Here is a 22,673-nt window from a genome sequence, read left to right on the forward strand (position 1 = left end):
GCGGTGCGCGGGCTTCTCGTTGCGGTGGCTTCTCTTGTTGCGGAGCACGGGCTCTAGGCGCGCGGGCTTCAGTAGTCGTGGTGCACGGGCCCTAGAGCGCAGGCTCAGTCGTTGTGGCGCACGGGCTTAGTTGCTCCGCGGCAGGTGGGATCTTCCTGGACCAGGGCTCGAACCCGTGTCCCCTGCATTGGCAGGTGGATGGATTCTTAACCACTGTGCCACCAGGGAAGTATAGGATTGAATCATGTGAAACTGCTGATGGTTGATGTTTTTTTGCAATTTTCATTGTTTTTTTCTAAATAGACTTGCTTTTTTCAGAGAAGTGTTAGGTTCACAGCAAAATTGAAGGGAAAATACAGAGTTCCCACCTGCCCTCTACCTCTGCGCACTCACAGCCTCCCCAGAGTGGTACGTTTGTTACAACTGATGAAGCTATAATGACACATCATAATCACTCCAAGTCCACAGTTTACCTTAGGGTTCACTCTTGGTGTTGTGTGTTCTATGGGTTTGGACAAATGTATAATGAATGACATGTATCCACCATGACAGTGACATAGTTTCATCTAAAAATCCTCTGTGCTTCAGCTGTTCATTCGTCCCTCCTCCACCCCACCCCTTAGCAAACACTGATCTTTTTACTGTCTCTATAGGTTTGCCCTTTTACAGAATGTCATATAGTTGGGACAGATGGACTGTTTTTGACCTTCAGAAATCGCAACCTAATGCATTTGGGGGAGATTTTCAACTACAAGGTTTGGGACTAAGAGTTTTCCGATTGATTCTCTGCAAACCCCAAATTCCAGGAAACTGGAACCTTGATTCTCTGCAGTTTTCTGGTTGGTGGTGATTTTGCCGGTCACTCGGCTGGGCCTCAGAGAGGCATGAAAGGAAGCTACCACAGGGAAGGTGTCAGGGTCAGTGGCACATCCGGATGGGCTACTCAGATGGGAGACTTGGCAGAAGTATGTGTCCAGGCTCTCATCTTTTAGGTTTCTAGATCCTGACCTAGTCATTCATGAGTTACACTATAATATAGGATGCAAAAACCAAAGCTGGAAAAGCCCCGGAACCTACCGTATAGCACAGGGAACTCCGCTCAATATTCTGTAATAACCTAAATGGGAAAAGAATTTGAAAAAGAATAGAAAAAAAATAAATAATGATGTGGGCTTGTATGACTCCATTTATATGAAATTCCAGAGAAGGTAGATCTATAGAGATAGAATGCAGGTGAGTGGTTGCCTGAGGCTGGGGGTAGGTATGGGGAGTGACTGCAGGGGCAGTGAGAGAGATTCTTGGGGTGATGGGACTATTCTAAAATTGTATCATGGGGTGGTTACACAACTTTATAAATTTACTACAAATCATTGATTGTTTCATACTTGAAATTAATGCATTTTATGGCACGTAAATTAAACCTCAATAAACCTGTTAAAATTTTTTTAAAAAGAAAAGAAAAGCCCCAGAAGACAGAATGCTGGGTCCTCCCATTCAGGCTGGATCAGGCCTTTTCTTTTTCTTCTGTTGTTCAGGTGTGTGAGAAAGAGAAGCTGTTGTCAGAGAGGAATCAGCTGAAAGCGTGCATGGGGGAACTGCTGGACAACTTCTCCTGCCTTTCCCAGGAAGTCTGCCGAGATATCCAGAGCCCCGAGCAGATCCAGGCCCTGCATCGGTACTGCCCTGTCCTCAGACCCATGAGTCTCCCCACAGCCTCCGGTATGAACCCCGTGCCCTTGGGCGTGGAGAACCTTGCCGCCCCCCAGTGTGCGGTGGAGGAAAGCGTGCCCTGCTGCTTGGAGCAGGGCACAGGGGCCCCTGGGCCCCCCTGGGCGCCCAGCAGCGCCTCAGAGAACTGTACTTCTGCTCGGAGGCTGGAAGGCACTGACCCGGGAACCTTCTCAGACAGAGGACCTCCTCTGGAACCCAGGAGCCAAACGGTGACCGTGGACTTCTGCCAGGAAATGACTGATAAGTGTACAACCGATGAACAGCCCAGGAAAGATTACACCTAGTGACGGCCTGCCTCCTAGCTCTCAGCCCTCTCCCACCCAGGTGTCCATGGGTCAGCCTGCGGTGCCGTCTGTCTGTCGTCTGGAAGAACCAAGAAGGAATTTGGTGCACACTACAGCAGTCTTAGCAGCAATACTGTTTCCAAGTATTCTCTCCTCCCTTCAAGCAGGAGTGATATATAGTTAGTTACCTTCACGATGGTGCTACCCCTTGCTCAGGCAAGGAAAGACGACAGTAATGATGCTGTCTGTCTGTGGGTTCATTTCAGTCTTAACAGGGATAGACTATAACACCTCTAGGACCCAACCACGGATTTTTTTTCTCAGTGGCCCATGTCACAAACCCTATCTCAGGAATTTCTTCTGAATGTTCAATTTTTTTCATTGAAGACAGCTTCTATACACATCAAAGTTTTATAGCTAGACTGTACATATTATATATAATATATATATAAAATATATATCTCTCTCCATATGCAAAAGTCCTGCATGCCTCAATTTTCTCATCCTAAAACTGGAAACTTCGTTTCTTGTTTATAAACAGGTTCCAACATTCCTCTTCTTTTGTCTCTGATGCTAGAACTAGTTTGTAACTGTTAAGATGGTCATTTTTCTTGCTTCACAGTTCACTTTCAAGTTGTGCTTATTTATGGACAGAATTCAATGTTGGAAGCTTTCTTTTAGGTTTTATTTCAGACCTTTTTTGTTTGTTTGGTTTGGTTTGGGCACCGTCAGATGGTGCCAGTTGAGTATCGTGGGTTTGGTTTTTTCTTGCAGATACTGTACAGTCAAGGTCAACTTTGCCACTTGCACTGAGTTTTGGGTCAAACCTATTTTCTTAAATGAAGTTGTCACTTCAGTATAACTCAAGTAAACTGTATATTCTTCGCTTTTAGTTAAAAAAGTAAAACAGTTAGCTAATTAAAAAAGCACTCAGGTGATAATTATGTAGGAAAAACAATCTTGCCAAATAATGAATTCATCCTAGGATGTAGACAATAATCTGCTTGAATATTTTTATATTTCACCTCCCCCCCCCACCTTTTCCTAAGCAAAGTTTAAATGCAGAGAGTTCAGAGTTGATGCTGGATGTTCAGATTCCTAAGTGGGGAAAGAGTTTGGACGTCTCACTCAAAAGCGCATCGAAACAGCAGGAATCGTGATTTTGTACCAGAACTCAGCAGGCATTGGCTCCTAAATAGCAAGTTAGAACTGTTTTCTCAGCCCCGGGGTAAGTCCCATTCATTTCAACACTTCCCCAGGCCTCTGCTTGCTCTCGGAAGCATAGGATAGTAGGAACTTCTCCGTCGAAGGACGTGGCTGCTCAGCAAGCCAGCTTCCCAGCCCAGGACCTGCCTCCCCCGGGGACTCACCTGAGGGGGTCTGAATCACAGCCCTGGGGGGTGCCACCCTTAGGTGGCCGTCCTGGGGTTAACGCAGCTGGCCCAGAGTAGGAGAGAGCAGGACAGATGTTAGCCTGAGGTCTGTCCCTGACGCAGGCAAAAGCATTTCTTTCTCCCTTCTTTCTCCAAATGCTTTGAGTTGAATTCTGAGGTTTTTCCACCCTTCTCTAGTCCGAAGGCGGATTTCATTCTGAGGCTTTGGACACGACATGGCCAGGAGCCCTCCCTGCCCCCGCCACTCACCGGGCACACACCTTACCCTCACCTGATGATCATTTCCTTCTCTTGCTGCAAAACTAGTTGGCTTGCAACCCACAGAGAGCAGCTTCCCTTGGCTCAGGGGGCACGTTGGCCCCTGGCCACGTTTACAGGAAGGTGTGCCGGACGCCACAGCCGGTGCAGGGGAGAGATCAGCTCCCTCCCTCCTCCGGGCCGGCTGCAGGAAAAGTCCTGAACAGTCTGATGTGGGGATGGGGTGGTGGGTAGTGGGGACTAGGTGGTTGATTTTGTTTCTTTATTTGTGCCATTGTTTGGACGATATTAAAGCTGCATGTAAAAGGAGAAATTAGTATATGACGTAGGCGAAAAGTGAAACCATAGTAACATGTTTTAGTATTCTTAACTTTTTTCTGTACAAATATTAGTGCTAAATGTTTAAATATGTATGAATGCCAGAAATTTGTTGGTTCATGCGGTAGGATTAAAAAAAAAAAAAAGGCTTTTCTTTGAAAATAGTTCCACTTTTAAAACCTGCCTCTGGGTTTTTGTTTTTTTCTCATGGGTGTATGTATGGTGCGTGCTTGTCTGAGACAGACTGTGATCCAGCTCTGAGTTGGAGGTACCGTTTTTCTTGTGGCTGTTGGGATTTCTTGGCCTAGTAGAAGAGTTCTGTGCTTCACCGTGAGGTTTGCCTTTGGGAAAAACTGGTGACAGCTCGAATTTAAACTCGGTGTGAATCACGTGGTCCATCACAGGCGTGTGTTCTGGTGGAAGAGTCGGCCAACAGTATTTTTTTTGGTTTTTTAACTCTCTTGTTGCCTTTTTTAAGTGACCTCCTCTTTGGAAAAAGGAATGTTTTCTGCTCGTATCGTAACAAGGTCCAAACCAGCTCGTTGGCGTGACGACCCTGGTACAACACATGTGCATCTGGTAGTCTTGATCCTATTCGTGCCGTCTCCGTTCTGTTGTCCTGCGCCGCAGGCCTCCCGCTGGGGGGAGAGGGGTGTCCTCTATTCCCCTCCCTGCTAACTCAGCCCACAGCCTCCTCCCACCAGCCCCTGCCTCAGTCACACCCCTGCCACCCTGGCCGTGGGAACTGGTTAAAAACACTGCTGGAGAAGCCGTCTTTCGATTTCTTAGAGATGTGAACAAGTTGGGATTTGGTTCACTATCCACCAGGAACAAGCGACTGGCTTTGTGCAATTGTTGACGTGACGCGTCTGTCTCTTACGGCTCTGAACCATGTGCTTGTCAAGATTATTTCCGGGTTGATCCAAAGGGAGGACTAGCTGGGGACCAGAGTCCAAGTTGCCTCAAGTGGAATTTTAAAAACCAGCCTGTCTCCTTTCCCTGGGATCCCTTAGTGCGACTCGTGTCTTTTCTGAAAGAGAAAAGCAAGTTAACAGCAAGGAATAGCATTGGCACGGCATGGTGACATTTGGTGGTATCTTTAAGGGTCCATCCTTACAGATATAAAGGACTCTCCAGCTACGGAATGTTCAGGAGGGTCCCTGAGACAGGCGAGTTGTGTCTCCAGGTGGCTGGGTCAGGCATGGGCTGTTGGAACGGGGACAGTGGAGGTGGCCCTGTGGCTAGTTAACATCCGCCTGAAACTGGTCCTCCCCTCGGATCTGCCTTTGTTCTACTTGTGTCTCCGGACAACCTCACTTCGTTCAGGTTGGTCAGGCTTGGGCAGGTGCATGCTTTGCCGTATGTGTCTGTTTCTCTTCGTTATCTGGGGGTGCCTTGAATAAAAGAACTTCATGACATACTGATTCTGGAACAAAACCGTTGCAAAAACGAACAAAAAAAGAGCTGGCAAAGTCACTAGCCCACCTGCTCCTTCTCTTCTGGGTTCCCTAACAATGACTCAGGCGTCAGAGGTGATGCTGCACTAGGAAATGTTATTTTGTATAGTGTACAAGTAATTTATTAACTGTCTTTCTAAAGGTATGCTGCTTTTAAGATGCACTATGATTTTGGATTTAATCCTTGTGTTGCTTTCCCAAGGAAGTAAAAAAAAAAAAAAAAAAAAAAAAAAAAGGCTGGTGATTAGTATGTCAACTGCCAGTTCTCCTTGAAAAGGAAGGCAGGGGCCAGCAACAGGACTTGTATGAGGGGACTGCTAAAAGCCAGGTGGGCACACTGTGAAGTCCAGTGTTACCATCAAGAGGTCTAAACCTACACTTTCTCTTTTAATGCTTTATGATTGCCATTAAAGAAGAAGAAACGGGCCTTCCCTGGTGGCACAGTGGTTGAGAGTCCGCCTGCCGATGCAGGGGATGCGGGTTCGTGCCCGGGTCCGGGAAGATCCCACATGCCGCGGAGCGGCTGGGCCCGTGAGCCATGGCCGCTGAGCCTGCGCGTCCGGAGCCTGCGCTCCGCAACGGGAGAGGCCACAACAGCGAGAGGCCCGCGTACTGAAAAAAAAAAAAAAAAAAGAAGAAGAAACAAACAGAGGTGTGAAAACGATACGCCTTTTAAGAAACCACTGAATCCTGCCCCTTCAAGCTGATCCACATGCTATGTTGAGCATAATCTTCCCAAAATGTGTAAAAGCCTGCAAAGCTCTTTCGAAACCCTATTAGCTACCTAGTTCTATACATTATACCCCATTTCAACGAGGAGCCGCTTAATACATGACTTCAAACTGCGCCACTAGCGCTTAACAATGGTTGGAGGAGTTGCCGATCAAGAAGGCAGCCAGAATCAAGTTTCGTCCTCAAATCACTATAAATAGGCAAAGAAACATACTTTTTTTTTTTTTTTTTTTTTTAAAGAATAAAGCTGGGACTTCCCTGGCGGTCCAGTGGTTAAGACTCTGCACTGTCAGTGCAGGGGGCACGGGTTCAATCTCTGGTCAGGGAACTAAGATCCCACATGCCACACAGCGCGGCCAAAAGATTTAAAAAAAAAAAAGAATAAAGCTGCTCACTGGACCATGAGTTGGTCTTTCGTCCCCAAATTGAGGATTTTGCTGTAGGTTCAGTTCCTGGCGAGTCAGTCCTCAGATCAACGCCTGTGTGGAGTTGGCATTCGTGCAGGCAGTCTGTGTGCATGGGGGCATTGTGTTCAAGCTGTGTGTGCCGAATACAGCCCGAGCCATCTCCTGACCCAGGCATCAGACGGATGCTGTAGAATAGAATATATCTGTACACAAAACTGCGTGCAAATAGTCTTTGTACATAGAAAAGACCTATTGTGGCAGATGGAGGATAAATTATTCAACCGACGGTGCAAAAACATTTCTTGCAAAGAAGAGTGTATAGTATTTTCCTACACTCCACCCTGGGAGATAATATTTATATCACATGGATATCAGTGCATTTTCATTGTAACATGAAAAGGATGCTGCCGTTTTGTGAAGAAAACCCACTTGGATGCAGAGGCCCACTTTCGTAGCTTTGATGACCTGTTGTGACGTGGTGTGTGCGTTGCACTCTCAAGCGATGGACAAACAGCTCTGACTTTCCTTTCCATTCCAGTGGATTGACCTCAGATAACACAGTGGCCTCCTTAGACACAGAAGTGCACCCAGAGCCTTCATTTCAGGTAGACTCCCCTGCGGTGCCAAACGTTCCCGTGGGGACAGGAAAGAGTGAAGGGACTTGGACAAAAAGGGTTTTTTCTACAGTCTGATGCTAAATCTTCTACCAAAACATGTCTGGAGACCGAGGGCTGACCGCCACATGAGTCCTAACAATGCATTTCGCGTGTGTAAATGCCGGGATGCCCGTTCATGCGCCGAGGTAAAAGACCTGCCACTTCCAGTGAGCGATCGGGAAGCTTCCACAGGCGTGCAGGAGCTTTGGGCGCTGGTTAGACACGGTGAGCCATTCCAGGCAAGCACCACCTTTGCTTGTGAGGCCCGAAGGGCCCGTGAGAATTTGTTCCAGAACCAGTCTGATGCAAGTGCACCTCTAATCTATGCCTTACAAACTCCAGAGGCCATATTCAAAACAGGGTCTTCTCAGTGTATGCAAGGGGCTGCAGCCCCTCTCCTCTTCCTCCCCAGGTCAAACAATACGGACAGTTTTCACACATATCTACCTGTATAACCCTCTGTACCTCTCATAACTGGTCAACGACTGTAACAGGTTACATCAGGTGTTTTTCTACATACTTTTTACACAGATTCTATGCGATTAATGTAACTTAATTCAATGCATCATTTTATTGTACTAGTTCTTAGGCTTGTCTTTATTTTCTAAGTGATTGTGGTTTTTCTTGTGGTTTTTAATGGTAAAAAATGAAATGGCTGTTGATGCTTATTCTCTGTAACTAAGAATTTTTACCTTTTTTGGGAAAAAAAAGCATTGCTATGAACTAATGAATTGAAACTTCATTTACTCATTGTAAATATACTATTGTGCAAAAAAAAATCACTCAATTGAATTGCTAGTGTTAACTGAATTTTGTCTAGACACCATTTCTGTTGATGAAATAAAGACATATCATTACACATTGTAAACTGATTTTCTCTGATCCCTATGTTAGAGATTACAGAGCTGGAGGCCTTAGGAACTCTTTCCTCCCAGAGAAGCCACGTACGTCTCTTCCTCTTGTTTGGACCCTTATCTGCTACCTGATTAATCTGATTAGAAATCTTAAAAATGTGATAACACTAATGTGATTCCTCAACTCCCAATTTTAAAAATCCCTAGTGCCGGGACTTCCCTGGTGATCCAGTGGTTAAGACTCCACACTCCCAGTGCAAGGGGCATGGGTTCGATCCCTGGTTGGGGAACTAAGACCCTGCATGCCACACGGCACAGCCAAAAAAAACCCCACAAAAAGCCCTAATGCCTATGAGAGTAAACAAAAGGCATTAAGCCCAGTTTCCTGGTTTTGATACTGTGTTATAGCTATGCAAAACGTCACCATTGGGGGAAGCTGGGTGAAGAATATTGTTTCTTAAGGGCACGTGAATCTACAATTATCTGAAAATAATAGGTTTAATTGAAAATAAAAAGGTAATGAAAGTAAATGGGGAAGAGGAAAAACCAATGCCAAGATACAGTGAATTGCAGGGCAAGGATTTTAGAATTGTGATTAGGGTGTACATACATCTAAGCCAGAAAAGAATATTTGATCATTTGAGTCTTGGATTTTGATGTAAAGGGAAAACAAGATATTGAATGGTGGGCAGGCCAGACAACTTGAGTACGCGGGACTCATAAGTGGTCTGGCCAAGCTGGCAGTGAGGATGGATTCACGTGATGGCAGGAGAATGCAGTGCTGCCAGGATCTGAGCTTCCAGAAGTGCATGGCCTTACCCCACCTACCAGGTGGGAAAACTGAAATTACCACTTGCTGAACTCCACTCCCTCCACAGGCTCCCCACTGAGGCAAGGGCTTCAGCGACTATAAAACGGGATTAGCAAATGTGCAGTGTTGTGAAACATCTTAGGTGTCAGAGGTAAAATAGAGTCCTTTGCCTGAAGACATGAAGTTATTCAAGCCATTCTAGGAAAACGGTGTGTCATGGTCCCAAAGTTTTCTGTAGGAAAACCTGGTCACTTAGAACTGATGGTCATATGCACCTTCGACCCCAACATTAGTGCTTGTGGCAGGAATGACAATTGTGGTTTGATACAGAATAAGGCCCTTATATCCTGCAGAAGGGAAGCATTCATACACCACCCAGCCCCAAATGGGCGGCAGCCATTCTCTTTCCTACTTTGAATGTGCACCTTAGGTGTGACTTGTATCTACTTCCAGAGCACAGTGAGGAATCTCAGTCTGCCTACTCCCTGCCATGCTGTATGGAAAAAAAATTGAGCTCTTCTTTGAAATAGTTCTAGAACTTTCCACTCTTCTCCAACTCATCACCCTTGCCTCCTCAGTTAGGATGCATCGGCAGGACCATACTCCACATCTAACGCCAGCTTCTGATGGTGCCCAGAGTGGGATGGGCTTCCAGTTCTCCCCACTGAGCACCTCTGCCTTCCTGGTATAAATGAATACGATACTTCCTGGTATCAGAGAATCCAGGTCCAGAGATATGGAGAAAGCCGCACATCCCACATCACCTTATGAAATTTCCTTTCATTTGACTCAAGAGCATGATCCCTTCTGTCCCTACACCCACCCCTGGCTCCTACAGATCCCAACATCTACTTGCTACTGGCTGCTCTGTCAACCAGAAAGAGGCATGACTGGTTCTCCGTGGCTAGTTTTCACTCCCTCTCCTTGAAGACAAATGTACCCAAGGCAGTGACCCTCATCCTAAAGCAATGGACGGAAACCTTCAGAGACACAGCAACATTTACTAGAAGCATTACATTTTACACTGCATCCTTTTAACGTCTTTTTTTAACCTCTATTTGTGCTGTACAGTTGATGACCCTATAAAGGCTTTTGAGAGTGAAGGAAATTTAAATTACAAGAAAAGGTATGGGGGAGTGGGGAACGCTGCCATATAGGCTCTTGAAAGAGTCTCTCATCATAAACCTGCGGACAAGGCAGGACAAGACACCAGGGAATAAGGATTAGACTGGAGGGTTGCAAGTGATGCGTAGCGTCTAGTCTTTGGCATCTATACATAAACATGCATGCACTCAACCAACACTGGGCTACATGCTGGGCACCCAAGATTTAAAATGCACAGCCTTATCCTGAAAGCTTTCACAGGCTAGTCGGGTAGACAGATGTACAAACAAATCATTGTGCAGGGGCTGGATGGTCACAGACAAGAGAGAGGGCGGGGCTTCCTGGGAGGAGCATGGGCCTCAGAGCAACAAGATCTGGGTTTGAGTTCCAGCTGCAAAACAGGCTCTTCAGTTGGAATTTAGCTGTGGGGCAAGTCACTTGATCTCTCTGAGCCTTCTCTGATCTATAAAATGAGGACAAACAACAACTTTACACAGTTGCACGCGGTATAGATGATGTGGCCTAAGCCCCTGGAATATGGTATGCCCCTTAAAATGGCACCCATCTGGGCTTGGCCCCAGCATCGTTTTCATCCACCTGGTCTTCACAGGCTCTTCTACCAATTCGTTGTGGAAAAGATCACACATCTCTTCACATCTCCACCTCTCACTTCCTCCTCTGCAAATTGGAACAGAGAAGACTCAGGAGCCATTCGGGCTAGAAGCACAGACCAGCCCCAGTCAGCACTGGGCTCCGTTCTGCAAAATCCTGGGCAGTTACCCAGGGTATTAGGTTTCTCCAGAGAGACGGAACCAATAGAAGATTTTATAGAGAGACAGATATAGATATAGATACAGGTTGATTGATTGGTTGATTTGTTTGTATTGGCCCACACAATTATGGAGGCTAAGAGATTCCACAATCTACCTTTTGTGAGCTGGAGGCCCAGGAAAGCCGGTGGCGTAGTTCTGAGAACTATAGAGCCAATGATATAAGTCCCAGTCCAAGGGAGAAGACTGATGTTCCAGCTCAAATAGAGAAAGCAAATTCACTCTTCTTCCACCTTTTTATTCTATGCAGGTCCTCAACAGATTAGCTGCTGGTCACCCACAATGGGAAGGCAATCTGCTTTACTCATAGCGCAGGCGGGTTAGGGCACAGGAGGTAGGGAATGAACATGAGGCAGGAGTCAGCCCATGAAGGCTTTAATTGCCAGGCTAAGGAGTATGGATTTTATCTCAGCAGGATATAGATGATGCAGACCTTTGTGTCTTTGGAACAAATTGATTCTCCCAATAACTTGAAGCCTTTGTTACAAGATGTGTGGCCAGGGATAGGAGAGTCTGGCCATGGGATAGAGGACAGGGCTAAGTGGCTCCTTCCATGGGAACTGAGTCCACCTTTATGATTCTCAGAACTCAGACAGTAATGACCAGCCAACCAGACTCACCGATTGGATAGTTGGTGGACATCACAAGGCCATCCATGCCTCTGTGCTCTATAAGAAGTGTTCAGTGCTTTTTTGATGCACCTCTCCTGGATGGCTCGGGACCACTAGGAGGGTGGGGAGGGTGAGGAAGTGATGCCGGCTTCAGTCTCTCCCCTGGAAGCTGGGAACGAGATTCCCCAGCACCTGCTGGCCCAGTCATGGCATCACTACTGACGACGATCCCAGCAGAAGGATAAAGTCATGTGATGCGAGTGTTTGCCAGTGCTGTCTTCAATATTTTATGTAATGGCATCTAGGGACGAACATCCAGCTGCTTCATCCCCAGGAAATGAGCTGATGAGAGGAAGAAAACAAAAAGCCTCCCTCCAACCTCTGGTGTACAGACAGGAAGTGTGTTGAGCCCAGGCTGCAGGCAGAGCTCCCAGCCTGCTCTGGAACCACGTTCAAGGGTCCAAACTGCTGCTGCCGCAGAGCCGGCTACTGGCAGGGATGGTAGCACATCCCACTCCTCCTCCCCTCGGATGGCGGCTCTTGCCCCTAGATTTTCTCTGAGGGGGTAGAGTGCCTGCCTCCCTGGTGTATGGAGAGCATTGGACCGGCCTCAGGGAGCATGGCCAAGCGGAGCAGTGAGAGGCTGACCCCAGCGGTCAGGGAGCCCAGCTGGGAGCCCCCGATACACAGCCATTGCCTGACTCATGGTTCTGGAGGGGATGGTTCTCAGAGTTCCTCCTGCAGTTTGAGCTGACAAACACACACCTTTTATCTCGCAGATGCCAGCTGCTCCTGAGTCTGTTTTTTTCTGGTCCCAGGATGCATTATTTTTTCATAATGGATGAAAGTTCTAGAAGCGTGTTCTGAAACAAAACAAAATAGACTCAAAGGGCTTGTAAAAGCCAGTCCTGCCTACCCACCTGAGACTCTTCGTGTGTCACAAATATCCCAAATCCAAACAAAAACCTCCCACAGAAGACAATCCCCCCGCATTGCCCCAGAGATGAACGTGCGCGTAAGAGGTTCTGTTCCCCAACGGCGCTGTGGCAGAAGATCTGAATCTCACCTGCCATCTCCTCCTCATCATCCAGTTGTGGTTGTTTTGTCCAAAACCCAGGTCTAATACTAAAAGGCCAACCTTTTCCTAAGCTCCATCTTTGTCCCCTCCACAATTAACCAGAATTTTTTACTTTGCAGTCATGAAGAATGGGAAAACTGATCCAAATGTGGATGTTCCATTTTGTAATAATCTCTCTTAAAAATATGCTACACTTAGGTTGCCTTGTGCAGAGAGAGCAGGAAGCAGCAGTGGGACATGGGAGAAGGACTTGGGTTGAGTCAGACAAGCTTGGGATAAAATTCCAGCCCATTCACTCACTCAGTAAATATTAATTATAATTAATAAAAATTATTAATATTAATATTAATTAATATTAATTAATGTCCCTGCTATGTCCCAAAGACTGTGCTTTACCACATCCTAATAGCATGACTTTGGACAAGTCACCTATTTCCTTATCCTTAAATGGGAATAATCACAGAGTCACAGTGAAGAAGCCCATGGCAGTGTCTAGACCACAATCAGGGACTCAGTAAAGTGGGAGTCTTTCCTCCTCTTCTTTAGACTCTTTGGTAATTGATATATTATGTAAAGCTCCTCTGCCAAAAAGTTCAGTAAGTTATAACAATCAACTCTTCAAACACCCATCTAAGAACCCCTGTTAATAATGTTGAGACAAAAAAAGCCTTCCCAAATGAGGCAAAGAACCTAGAAGTCACAGAGATTTTAAATTTAATACAATATTAAAATTTTAAAGACACCATACACAGGGATAAGAAATAAGCAGACTGGGAGAATATCTTTCAATACATATATAGACAAGGAGTTAATACAATATCATAAAAGAGCTCCTAGAAATCAGAAGAAAAACAAATAACAGAAAAACAGACAAGGATAATTCATGGCAGAAATACAGATGGCTAATAAACATATGAACAACCTTACTAGTAATCATGGAGATGTAAATTAAGACAAACATTTTAGAAATGTTTGGAAATGTTACGAAACATTTCTAGCTTGTCAAATTGGAGGTGGGGGGAGATAACGTCTGATATTGGCAAGAGTGTGGGGAAAGAGTGCTAATGCACTGGTAAAGAGGATCAATTGGTATAGCCCTTCCTGAGCAAAAACTGGCAGCATCTATCAAAATGTAAAATGTGCATGCCCTTTAAAACCAGTAATTCCACTTCTAGGTACCTATCAAAGATATATGTGTGAAACATTCACCGCAACATTGTCTGCGGTAGAAAAAACTTAGAACGGCTAAATGGCCATCAAGTATCTTATGGTTCATCAATTTCATGGAAAAGCATGAGGCATATAAAACCGAGGCATCTCCACGGGTGCTAATGTGGAGAGTCCCTGAGACATATCGTAAATTAAGCAAAAGCAAACCGCAGAGGCATCTCTACAGCAGGATCACATTTATATTTTTGAAAAAAATAAAAAATATGTGTGGACATATACTTGTCCTCAAAGACAGATTGTGAATGCAGTGAGGAAGGTAGGGGAACACACCCCATTCTGTTCACAGTGATTGTCTTTGGTGAGGGAAGTGGGAATTGAGTCCAGGTGAGAGTGAGAGATGCACCCTCACATGGTCAGGTTCACATTTTACTCTTATGTTCTTTTACACTGCTTGAATGTCTTTCAATGAGCATGTCTGACTTTAATTTGAAAAACAAGAAATAAGAAAAAGACTCTTCTTTCAAACGATTAATAGTGGTACCCCTGGTCTGAGCCACACTCCCCTCTCACCTGGACACTATGCAAGCCCCCTAGCTGGTCTCCCTGACTGCACTCTTACCCACTGTCTTGGTCTATTCGGGCTGTTATAACAAAATACCACAGACTGGGTGGATTGTAAAGAACAGAAATTTATTGCTCATATTTCTGGAGGCTGGGAATTCCAAGACAAATGCACTGGCAAATTCAGTGTCTGGTGAGAGCTCGGTTCCTGGTTCACAGACAGTCATCTTTTCACTGTGTCCTCACATGGTGGATGGGAAAAGGAGCTCTCTGATGCCCCTTTGATAAGGGCACTAATCCCATTCATAAGGGCTCCACCCTCATGACCCAATCACCTCCAAAAGGCCCCACTTCCAAATACCATCACACTGGGGATTAAGGTTTCACATATGAATCTGGGGGGGACAAACATTCAGATGATAGCATCTCTATGCGACTCATCAGAAACAGTGATTTTAAAAATATACGTACCAGACCACCACCACTCCTGCACCATCCACCTCAAATTCCTTTCCATGGCCTATAACGCCCGACAGATCAGCCCTTGCCCATTCCAACCTCGTCCCTAGCTCTCCCCTCCATGATCATGGCCCAAGAGTGCTCCCCAGGACCTTGGCACAGCTGGCACCATCAGCCATGCCAAGGTCCTGGGGTGGGTGGGGCATCACAGGCAGAGGGACCAGTACGTGCAAAGGTCCTCAGCTCTGTAAAGCTACAGGAGAACGCTCTTTGTTAGCACTTTAATGCCACAAAAGATTGGAAGAGGTTGCAGGGCAACCTTCTTCCTAATGCCAAAACCTTCCTCCTCTACAGTGGTGGTTCTGAGCTCTGGCTGCACATTGGAATCACCTGGGAGTTTTAAAAAATAGTATTGGGGGCTACCCTGGTGGCGCAGTGGTTAAGAATCCACCTGCCAGTGCAGGGGACACGGGTCCGAGCCCTGGTCCGGGAAGATCCCACAGGCTGCGGAGCAACTAAGCCCGTGTGCCACAACTACTGAGGCTGCTCTCTAGAGCCCATGAGCCACAACTACTGAGCCCATGCGCCGCATCTACTGAAGTCCTCAGGCTCTAGAGCCCGTGTTCCGCAACAAGAGAAGCCACTGCAATGAGAAGCCCTCGCACCACAAAGAAGAGTAGCCCCCGCTTGCCGCAACTAGAGAGAAAGCCTGCGCGCAGCAACGAAGACCCAACGCAGCCAAAAATAATAAATTAAAAAAATAGCATTGGTGCCCAGGCTCTATCTGCAGAGATTCTTATTAGGGCATTTTTCAAAGCTTCCCTGGTGAGTTAAAGTAGAATTGGGCATTGAGTATTTTACTACTCCACAGCACCTCTGACAAGTGAAGGCATTCAACGGTGAGGAAAGTCTTCGTCACAGAGGGTAGCATGGGTTCCTAAAACTCAGCCAGCATTCTTCCCCATACGCACTCGGCCAGACTAAAAGTCTGCTCTCCATGCCCAATTAAGTATTTCCACAAAGAACCAACCTTGACAGAAACTTACTTAGTAATCAACAAGCTTAGACTTGAAAAAATTGCGGGGTTTGGGTGATGGCAAGGGAAATGTCTTGGAGTGTAAATCACGGCTCTTCCAGGGGGTTTTTCTGACCTATAATAGCGTGTATTTCTTTTGCAGGACAGTTCTCTCTAAGGGGAACAAGTGGCAAAGCAACTGTGGTACCTACCAGAAGTCATTTCACTCTGAAACACCAACTGCTGCAATCAGAATACATCTGACTGAGCCCTAAAAATCTGGCCCTCTGGGACCTGATACACTCTAAGAAGCTGTTTACAGTCCATATACTGAAAGTGGATGCTAACAATCCTTTGCTTGCTGCACTAATTTCCAATGAAAGATCCCTCTGTTTGCAGGAAGTATGATATGTCAGCTACAGTGCTCTGGAGCTGACGGCTGTGGCCTCAATCCCCAAGACTTCCACCATTTGGGGAGTGAAATGGCCTGTCCACCCCCTAAGAGGCTTGGGGGAAAGTGACCATAAGTAGGAAATCTCTGTGGCCAGAGGCATTATTTATAATTCCTAGAAACATAAACAGGGAAGAAAGAGGAAGATGAAAAAAGAAAGAGGGCCTGTCACCTTCATCATCTTTTCTCCAAGCTCCTCAGCGAGGCTGGTCTCTCCCAAAAGATAATCTGAGATTAAGAAAATCTGCTTCAACTAAACACTGCTTTTCCTTCCTCAATTTTCTGTTAATACAAAGGCTCCTCTCACATGGAGTGAGGTACAGGAGAGAGAAAATGATGAAAATTGTCATGCTGACTTCACAAATGCAGATAAGAAGCAGTGGCCACTGGCAAGGTTACTCTAAAATGGTGATCTCGGGAGTTCCCTGGTGGTCCAGTGGTTAGGACTTGGCACTTTCACTGCTGTGGCCCAGGTTCAATCTCTGGTCAGGGAACTATGATTCTGCAAGATGCAGGGCATGTCCAAAAAGTAAAAAAAATTAAAAATTAAATAAAATAGTGGATCTCAACCCTGGCTGTACATTACAATCACCATGGGAATTTTAAAAATACCAATCCTCCATCCCATCTCCAGATTCTGGTTTGATTGGAAGTGGATGGGTCCTGCATGGAGATTTTTTTAAAGCTCCAGATGACTCTAACTCAAGCCAGAGTTGAGAACCCTGCTATAGTTTGGCATAGGGTTCCAAGCAGCCATACAATAATCCTACACGTAATCTCCTGAGAAGACAGCTGGTCACTGACAAGAAATGAGTATAAGTTTGAAAAAAAGCATTTTAGGAAAAATCTAGGTATGATGATTCCTCCTCAAGGTATGGCATTAGCGCAGTAACAAAACATCTCATGGGAGATACGAAACTAGGGTAGAAGGATTCAATCATGATTAACACAGAGAATGAAGAAAGGAAAAAGCAAGGGTGTGAGTTCAACCAAGTGAACTCAACTGGGAAGTTCCCCTATTAACTCGGGGGATTTTTCTTTTTAATGGAAAAAAGTTGTTAGGAGCAGTACGTAAAACATGTGTCATTCTCTCCTTTTTTTTTTCCTTTTTTTTCAAAATTGAGAAGAATCCACAGTAAATATCCATTATGTCTTACAATGGCCAGGGAATGTTCATTCCACAGTGGCTTTTCAGAGAACAGAATTATCAGTACAATATTGATCTTCGTCTTTGTGAAATATATCAACAAATATGTGTATATGACTTTTAAATGCCAGAGCTATTAAAACAATGGAGCACACCCTCCTTCCTTAGTGAGACAAGGGCAACTCAAGGTTACAGATGATGCCTGCTCCATTTTCCTCACTCTGATACAAAGAGCTGTCTAAAGTGCAACTCCGATCCAGTCGCTCCTCTGCTGCACATCCTCTGTGGGTTCTCCACTGCCTCCCTGAAAGGCCTCCATGCCCCCTTCTCCAGCTTTCCCTCCCTCTGAAGCCCTCCTACTACTCTGTGCTCCAGACACACGTGGCTCCCCGGACAGGCCCGCTATGTCACACCTCTCAGCCTCTGTCTGTGTTCTCCTTGTACTGGGACAGCCTCCTTCCATGTACCCCAGTCCTCCCAGGTCTGGAGAAACTCACCGCATCTTTCAAGACTCAGTTCAAAAGTAGCTTCAACTATAAAGCTTTTCCTGACCCATCCAGAAAGAATGGACTTCTCCCTCCTTTGCCCACCACTCCCTCTAACATGGCACTTTACACTTGATCATTTATATGTTTACCTAATTTCCCATCCAGACTCTGAGCCCTTTGATGGTACACATGATATTTTATTCACTTATATACCCAGCACTTATAAGACTGATTTATATAAAGTTTTCAATAAGTTTATTTTATTAAATTCAACTGAATGTGTTAAATGAATGAATTTAACTCTCCATAAATTAACCTCTCTCCTCCTTTCCCTCTCTCTCAACACACACGTATATACACAAAGGAGGAGGAAACAGAAGGCTAAGAAGTAACCAAAGTGGAACACCTCTTGTGAAAGTTCCATGATCAGTCAGGCTGTCTGTCTTTACTTACCATTGATGTTCTGTGCCCAGTGGCTGAAGGCAGAAGCGAGGGGCTGTTTTCCTGGTGCGGAAAGCCCAGGCAAGAGCTATTTCGAGAACTGGAGCTTACTGAGTCACTGTACAGCTGTCCCTTTTCAGACAGCAATCTGGACAGAAAGCTGGCCTTGCAACTGCCCATGCAAGATCTGTCTGTCTGGACTCTGCTCTCTCTCATGCTGCCATCGCTGTGTCTGCAGTGGCTGTGTAAATCTGTGAGAGGCTCTCCTGAGGGTTGCAGGTCCTGGGACTGCTCCCAGGGTCCTGTTGTACGTGATGGACAATGTCTAGGAGCCATCGTCGTACCTAGCCAGGACTGGGGCGTTGTAGTCTGCAAGCCAAAGGACGACCGGTCTGGTTGCTGTCCCGAGTGCTGAATTCTAGCGCCACCATCCCAGGGACACGGGCTGTGGACATGGAGCTGTCCTCTGTGCTGATCCTTCTCAGCCCAGTCTTTTTTACCACAGCAAGGGTCTACCTCAAGTTGCCCGGGCTGTGGGATTTGCCACATGCTTTTAGAATTCGGCACATTGACTCGGAAGACTTGCTGTTGACTGCTGGCTTGAAGTAGAGAGACTCCTTCAGGGAAGGGAGAGCAATTCATACACTGCTGGGCCGCTGAGTATTTTTTCAAATGAAATGGAGGTCCCCTTTCGTCCTCAATGCCCTCACTGCTAGATTTGTCATAAAGTGCCCTCATGATTTTCCTGATCCCCAGATGAAATATTTCCAGTACGTTGAGGAACAAAGAGATGGCTGCAATGCTGTGCATAAAGAGCATGAAAATGGTCTTCTCTGTGGGCCTGGACACAAAGCAATCCACTGCATTGGGGCAAGGAGGTTGAGTACATTTGTAAAGGGGGTGCATTTGAAACCCATAGAGAATATATTGGCCTATCATGAACGCTACTTCCAGCACAGATCTGGTCAAGATGTGTAAGACATAAGTACGCAGAAGACATCCTTTCAGAGGGACTCTTTGGATCTTCTTCAGCTCCTCCAACTTCCTCAGTTCTCTATCTATCTTTTGCTGCTCTTCCAATTCAAGCTCTGGATTCTCCATCTGGGCTCTAAGCTGTGACTTTTTCCTCTGCCTCTCCTTTTCAAAGGCCCTGAGGCTATAAAGTGCATGGCCCATATATACCAGAGAGGGAGAAGACACAAAGATGATCTGTAAAACCCAGAACCTGATCAAAGAGATAGGGAAAGCATCATCGTAACAGATAGTGTTGCAACCTGGCTGCTGAGTGTTGCAGGCAAATGCTGACTGTTCATCATCCCAGACATCTTCAGCAGCTACACCAAGTATCAGCATCCGGAAAATGAAGAGGATGGTCAGCCAGATTTTCCCCACCGTGGTTGAGTGGGAGTGAACTTCCTCTAGGATGCCACCCAATAAATTCCAATCCCCCATGGTAAGGGACTAATCTCTGAAATATACAGAAAACACTGAGGTTAATAGCATCCATGGATGTAATATATAAAGACAACGAGCTCATCAGTACAGCAGGTCCTCTCTTCATGTCAACAAAACTACAAAGGATTTTCCAGCTCTAATATTTATGGCCTGTGCTTGCTGAAACAGGATATTTCTAAGGAATATGTTTTGGGAAAAACACTAACGACCCTCCCCAATCTGACCCAATTCCCTTCCTGTCCTCTTCTCCTACACAAAGTTGCCTGTCATTCTGGTATACTCATTGGCCATCATATTTGTACAATGCATTCCATTCCACAATTCTGCTCATTTTTCTAACATATGAGAAGCCATATTTACCATACATCCCACATGATCTTAAATAAGTCTCAACTCCTCCAGGAAGTTTTCCCCAGCCATCCCAAGTCAGAGTGATTTTTCCCATTCCTAAATTCACACAACACTAGTGTTTATACCACTCACTTGGTACTGTGCCTAAAATGAGTTTTGTGATAGTTGTCTTATGTTACCTTTCCTGAAAAGGTACTCTTAATGACACTTTTATTTCATTTTGGTCTGGCACACTAAGGTATCAATAAATAATAGTGGATTGAATTGTCTTTTCTTTTTAAAACTCAGTTCCTTGACTCTATCACTGGAAAAATCATCAACAGAAAAACAAAATAGATCCTCATTATGTATCATTGATGGCTCCCACCGCAAGACTGAAAGTACAAGTAAAGAAAACAGAACTCAGCCAAATAAACCCTCAGGAACTGGCACAGGGTAGCAGTAAAGATTAAGCAGGCTCAGAAACAATACCAGCAATGACATATGATTACATCTACAAAGCCACATCTGGAACAGCAGGTTTTCACGGAAGTTCTGCTTACTTAGAAGAAAAGTGGGTGGTGGTGGTGGGGGGGTGAACTGGGAGATTGGGATTGACATGTATACACTAATATGTATAAAATAGGTAACTAATAAGGACCTGCCGTATAAAAAAATAAATAAAATTCAAATCAAACAAACTAACCAAAAAAAAAGAAGAAAAGTGAATATAAACTGCTTCTCTAGCAAGCTTGGGTGCTGGGAAAGAATCAAGGCATAGCTGATATGAATAGGTTACTCGGTTTACCCTGAAAAAAACAAATGTTTTTCAAGGTTCAATGAGGTTAAAATATTTGAGAGCTTAAAGGCTTCTAAGATGTGGAAGACCTCCATGTATGAAGGACATAAAAAAAAAACAGGATAAGTGTTATTAAGTTAAAACAGATAATGAAACAATTCTCTCCTTCCACAATTCGTTCATTCAACAATGTTTACTAAAATGTTACCATCACATAGGCATTGTGCTAGATGCCAGGGAATTCAACAATGAAGATATACCTGGTCCAGCCCTCACAGTACTTAGTCACCAAGGATGCCCAGTAACGTATAAAATGGACAGTGAAAAAAACAAATGAATATCAACTCAAAAATACAAGAGAAAAAAACATGGAACTGTTATATTTTCCCTACTTATCTCCAAACACAAAAATAAATTCCAGATGGAATACAAGTATTAAATGTAAAAACTAAATTATAAAAGTATTAAAGTAAAATGTAAAAACATATTTTATAATCTTGAAGTAGAAGGTGGCTTTTTAAGCCCATTAAAGCCAGAAATTATAATTGGAAAAAACTTACAGATTTTACCCAACAAAACTGAATGGCAAAAGTGGAGATGTCCAGAAGGCAACAACAACAAAAGTTGCAAATTAGAGATAAATAAACATTTGTGAAAAATCATTGAATAGGTAGAGACCACTTAGGGACAAGAAGAAAAAGTAAGCCAATGACAAAACCTTGAAAAATAGCACAGGGAAAAAAAGTCTACAGATGAAATTGAGAAATGGCCAAAGAGAAAGAGGGGGAAAACCATTAAGGGCAATGTCACTGAAACCAAAGCAGGACAGAGTTTCAAGAAGAGAATAGCTGACAATGCTAAATACACATACACATACCGCTATTTAAATAAATAAATTTAATGGTGGGATATACCATGCTCAGGGATTAGAAAACTCAAAATTTATAAAGACAACAATTCTCCCCAAATTAATTCATCCATAGATCACTGAGTAAAATAAAATCCTATAAATATACATACATGTGTATGCATATGTATAGGAAATGTATGTGTATGTGGCTATAGAAGTATGGAGAAAAAATACAGAAGGGCACACATGAGGAAGTTCATATAGGTTACTGGAGGTCTGTAGGAGAACATGAGGGTGGAAGTGAGAGCTTAAAGGGAGAGGCAAAAAAGAAAAGGAAAAAGACTCTTCTAAGAAAGGATAACTGATTTTTATCTAATATATACATTTATGTAAATTTATAGCTGTATGTACATACATATGTATAAACAATATTTTAAATAAAATTTTTAAAGTAGTAGGTACCTGTCAGAATTTGGAAGAGGTGTTAAGGAGGCTTTTTTTACTCTATATACTTGTGAATTGTTTGAAATTCAAAAATTAAAAATGTAGTCATATCTCGCACATGCAAATAAAAAACTAGATTTAAAAATCGTGGACTTCTGCCTTATTAACAGAAGCAATAATTTACTAAGCTCTATCCTCTCTTAAATAAGAGTTTAGGTCCTTTCCCATAATTATTCCTTTAAAATTGTCTGGCCATTATTCTTTATTTAAAAAAAGAACTCCTTTAGCACTTAAAAAAAAACTAGAGCTTCTATTTTCTGTAAAAACCCCAAGGTGAAAAAGCTAGCTCATTTTATCAACTTATTCTCTATTTAGAAATCCTAAACTATTTAATGCTTCTTTTGGCCACTCTCGCTTTAAAACTAGGAAATTATAATTTTTTTTTTTTTTTTTTTTTTTTGTGGTATGCGGGCCTCCCCCTGCTGCGGCCTCTCCCGTTGCGGAGCACAGGCTCCGGACGCGCAAGCCCAGCGGCCGC

At 44.5% G+C, this 22,673-nt stretch overlaps 1 protein-coding gene across 2 annotated transcripts in view; it reads right to left on the reverse strand.

Moving 5' to 3' along the window:
- Nucleotides 1–9,783: 9,783 nt before the first annotated feature.
- The window catches only part of GJA10 (gap junction protein alpha 10), a 17,051-nt gene continuing 4,161 nt past the window's right edge, over nt 9,784–22,673 (reverse strand). For both annotated transcript variants that reach the window (XM_007126235.4, XM_007126236.4), the window contains exons 2-3: nt 18,270–19,725; nt 9,784–12,310 (exon numbers count right to left, since the gene is read on the reverse strand). In XM_007126235.4, the coding sequence (XP_007126297.1) occupies nt 12,272–12,310; nt 18,270–19,709 (1,479 nt within the window). In that variant the 5' untranslated portion in view covers nt 19,710–19,725 and the 3' untranslated portion in view covers nt 9,784–12,271. The remainder of the gene's footprint in view (nt 12,311–18,269; nt 19,726–22,673) is intronic.

The sequence above is a fragment of the Physeter macrocephalus genome, chromosome 10, assembly GCF_002837175.3.
Source record: "Physeter macrocephalus isolate SW-GA chromosome 10, ASM283717v5, whole genome shotgun sequence".
Lineage (NCBI taxonomy): Eukaryota > Metazoa > Chordata > Mammalia > Artiodactyla > Physeteridae > Physeter > Physeter macrocephalus.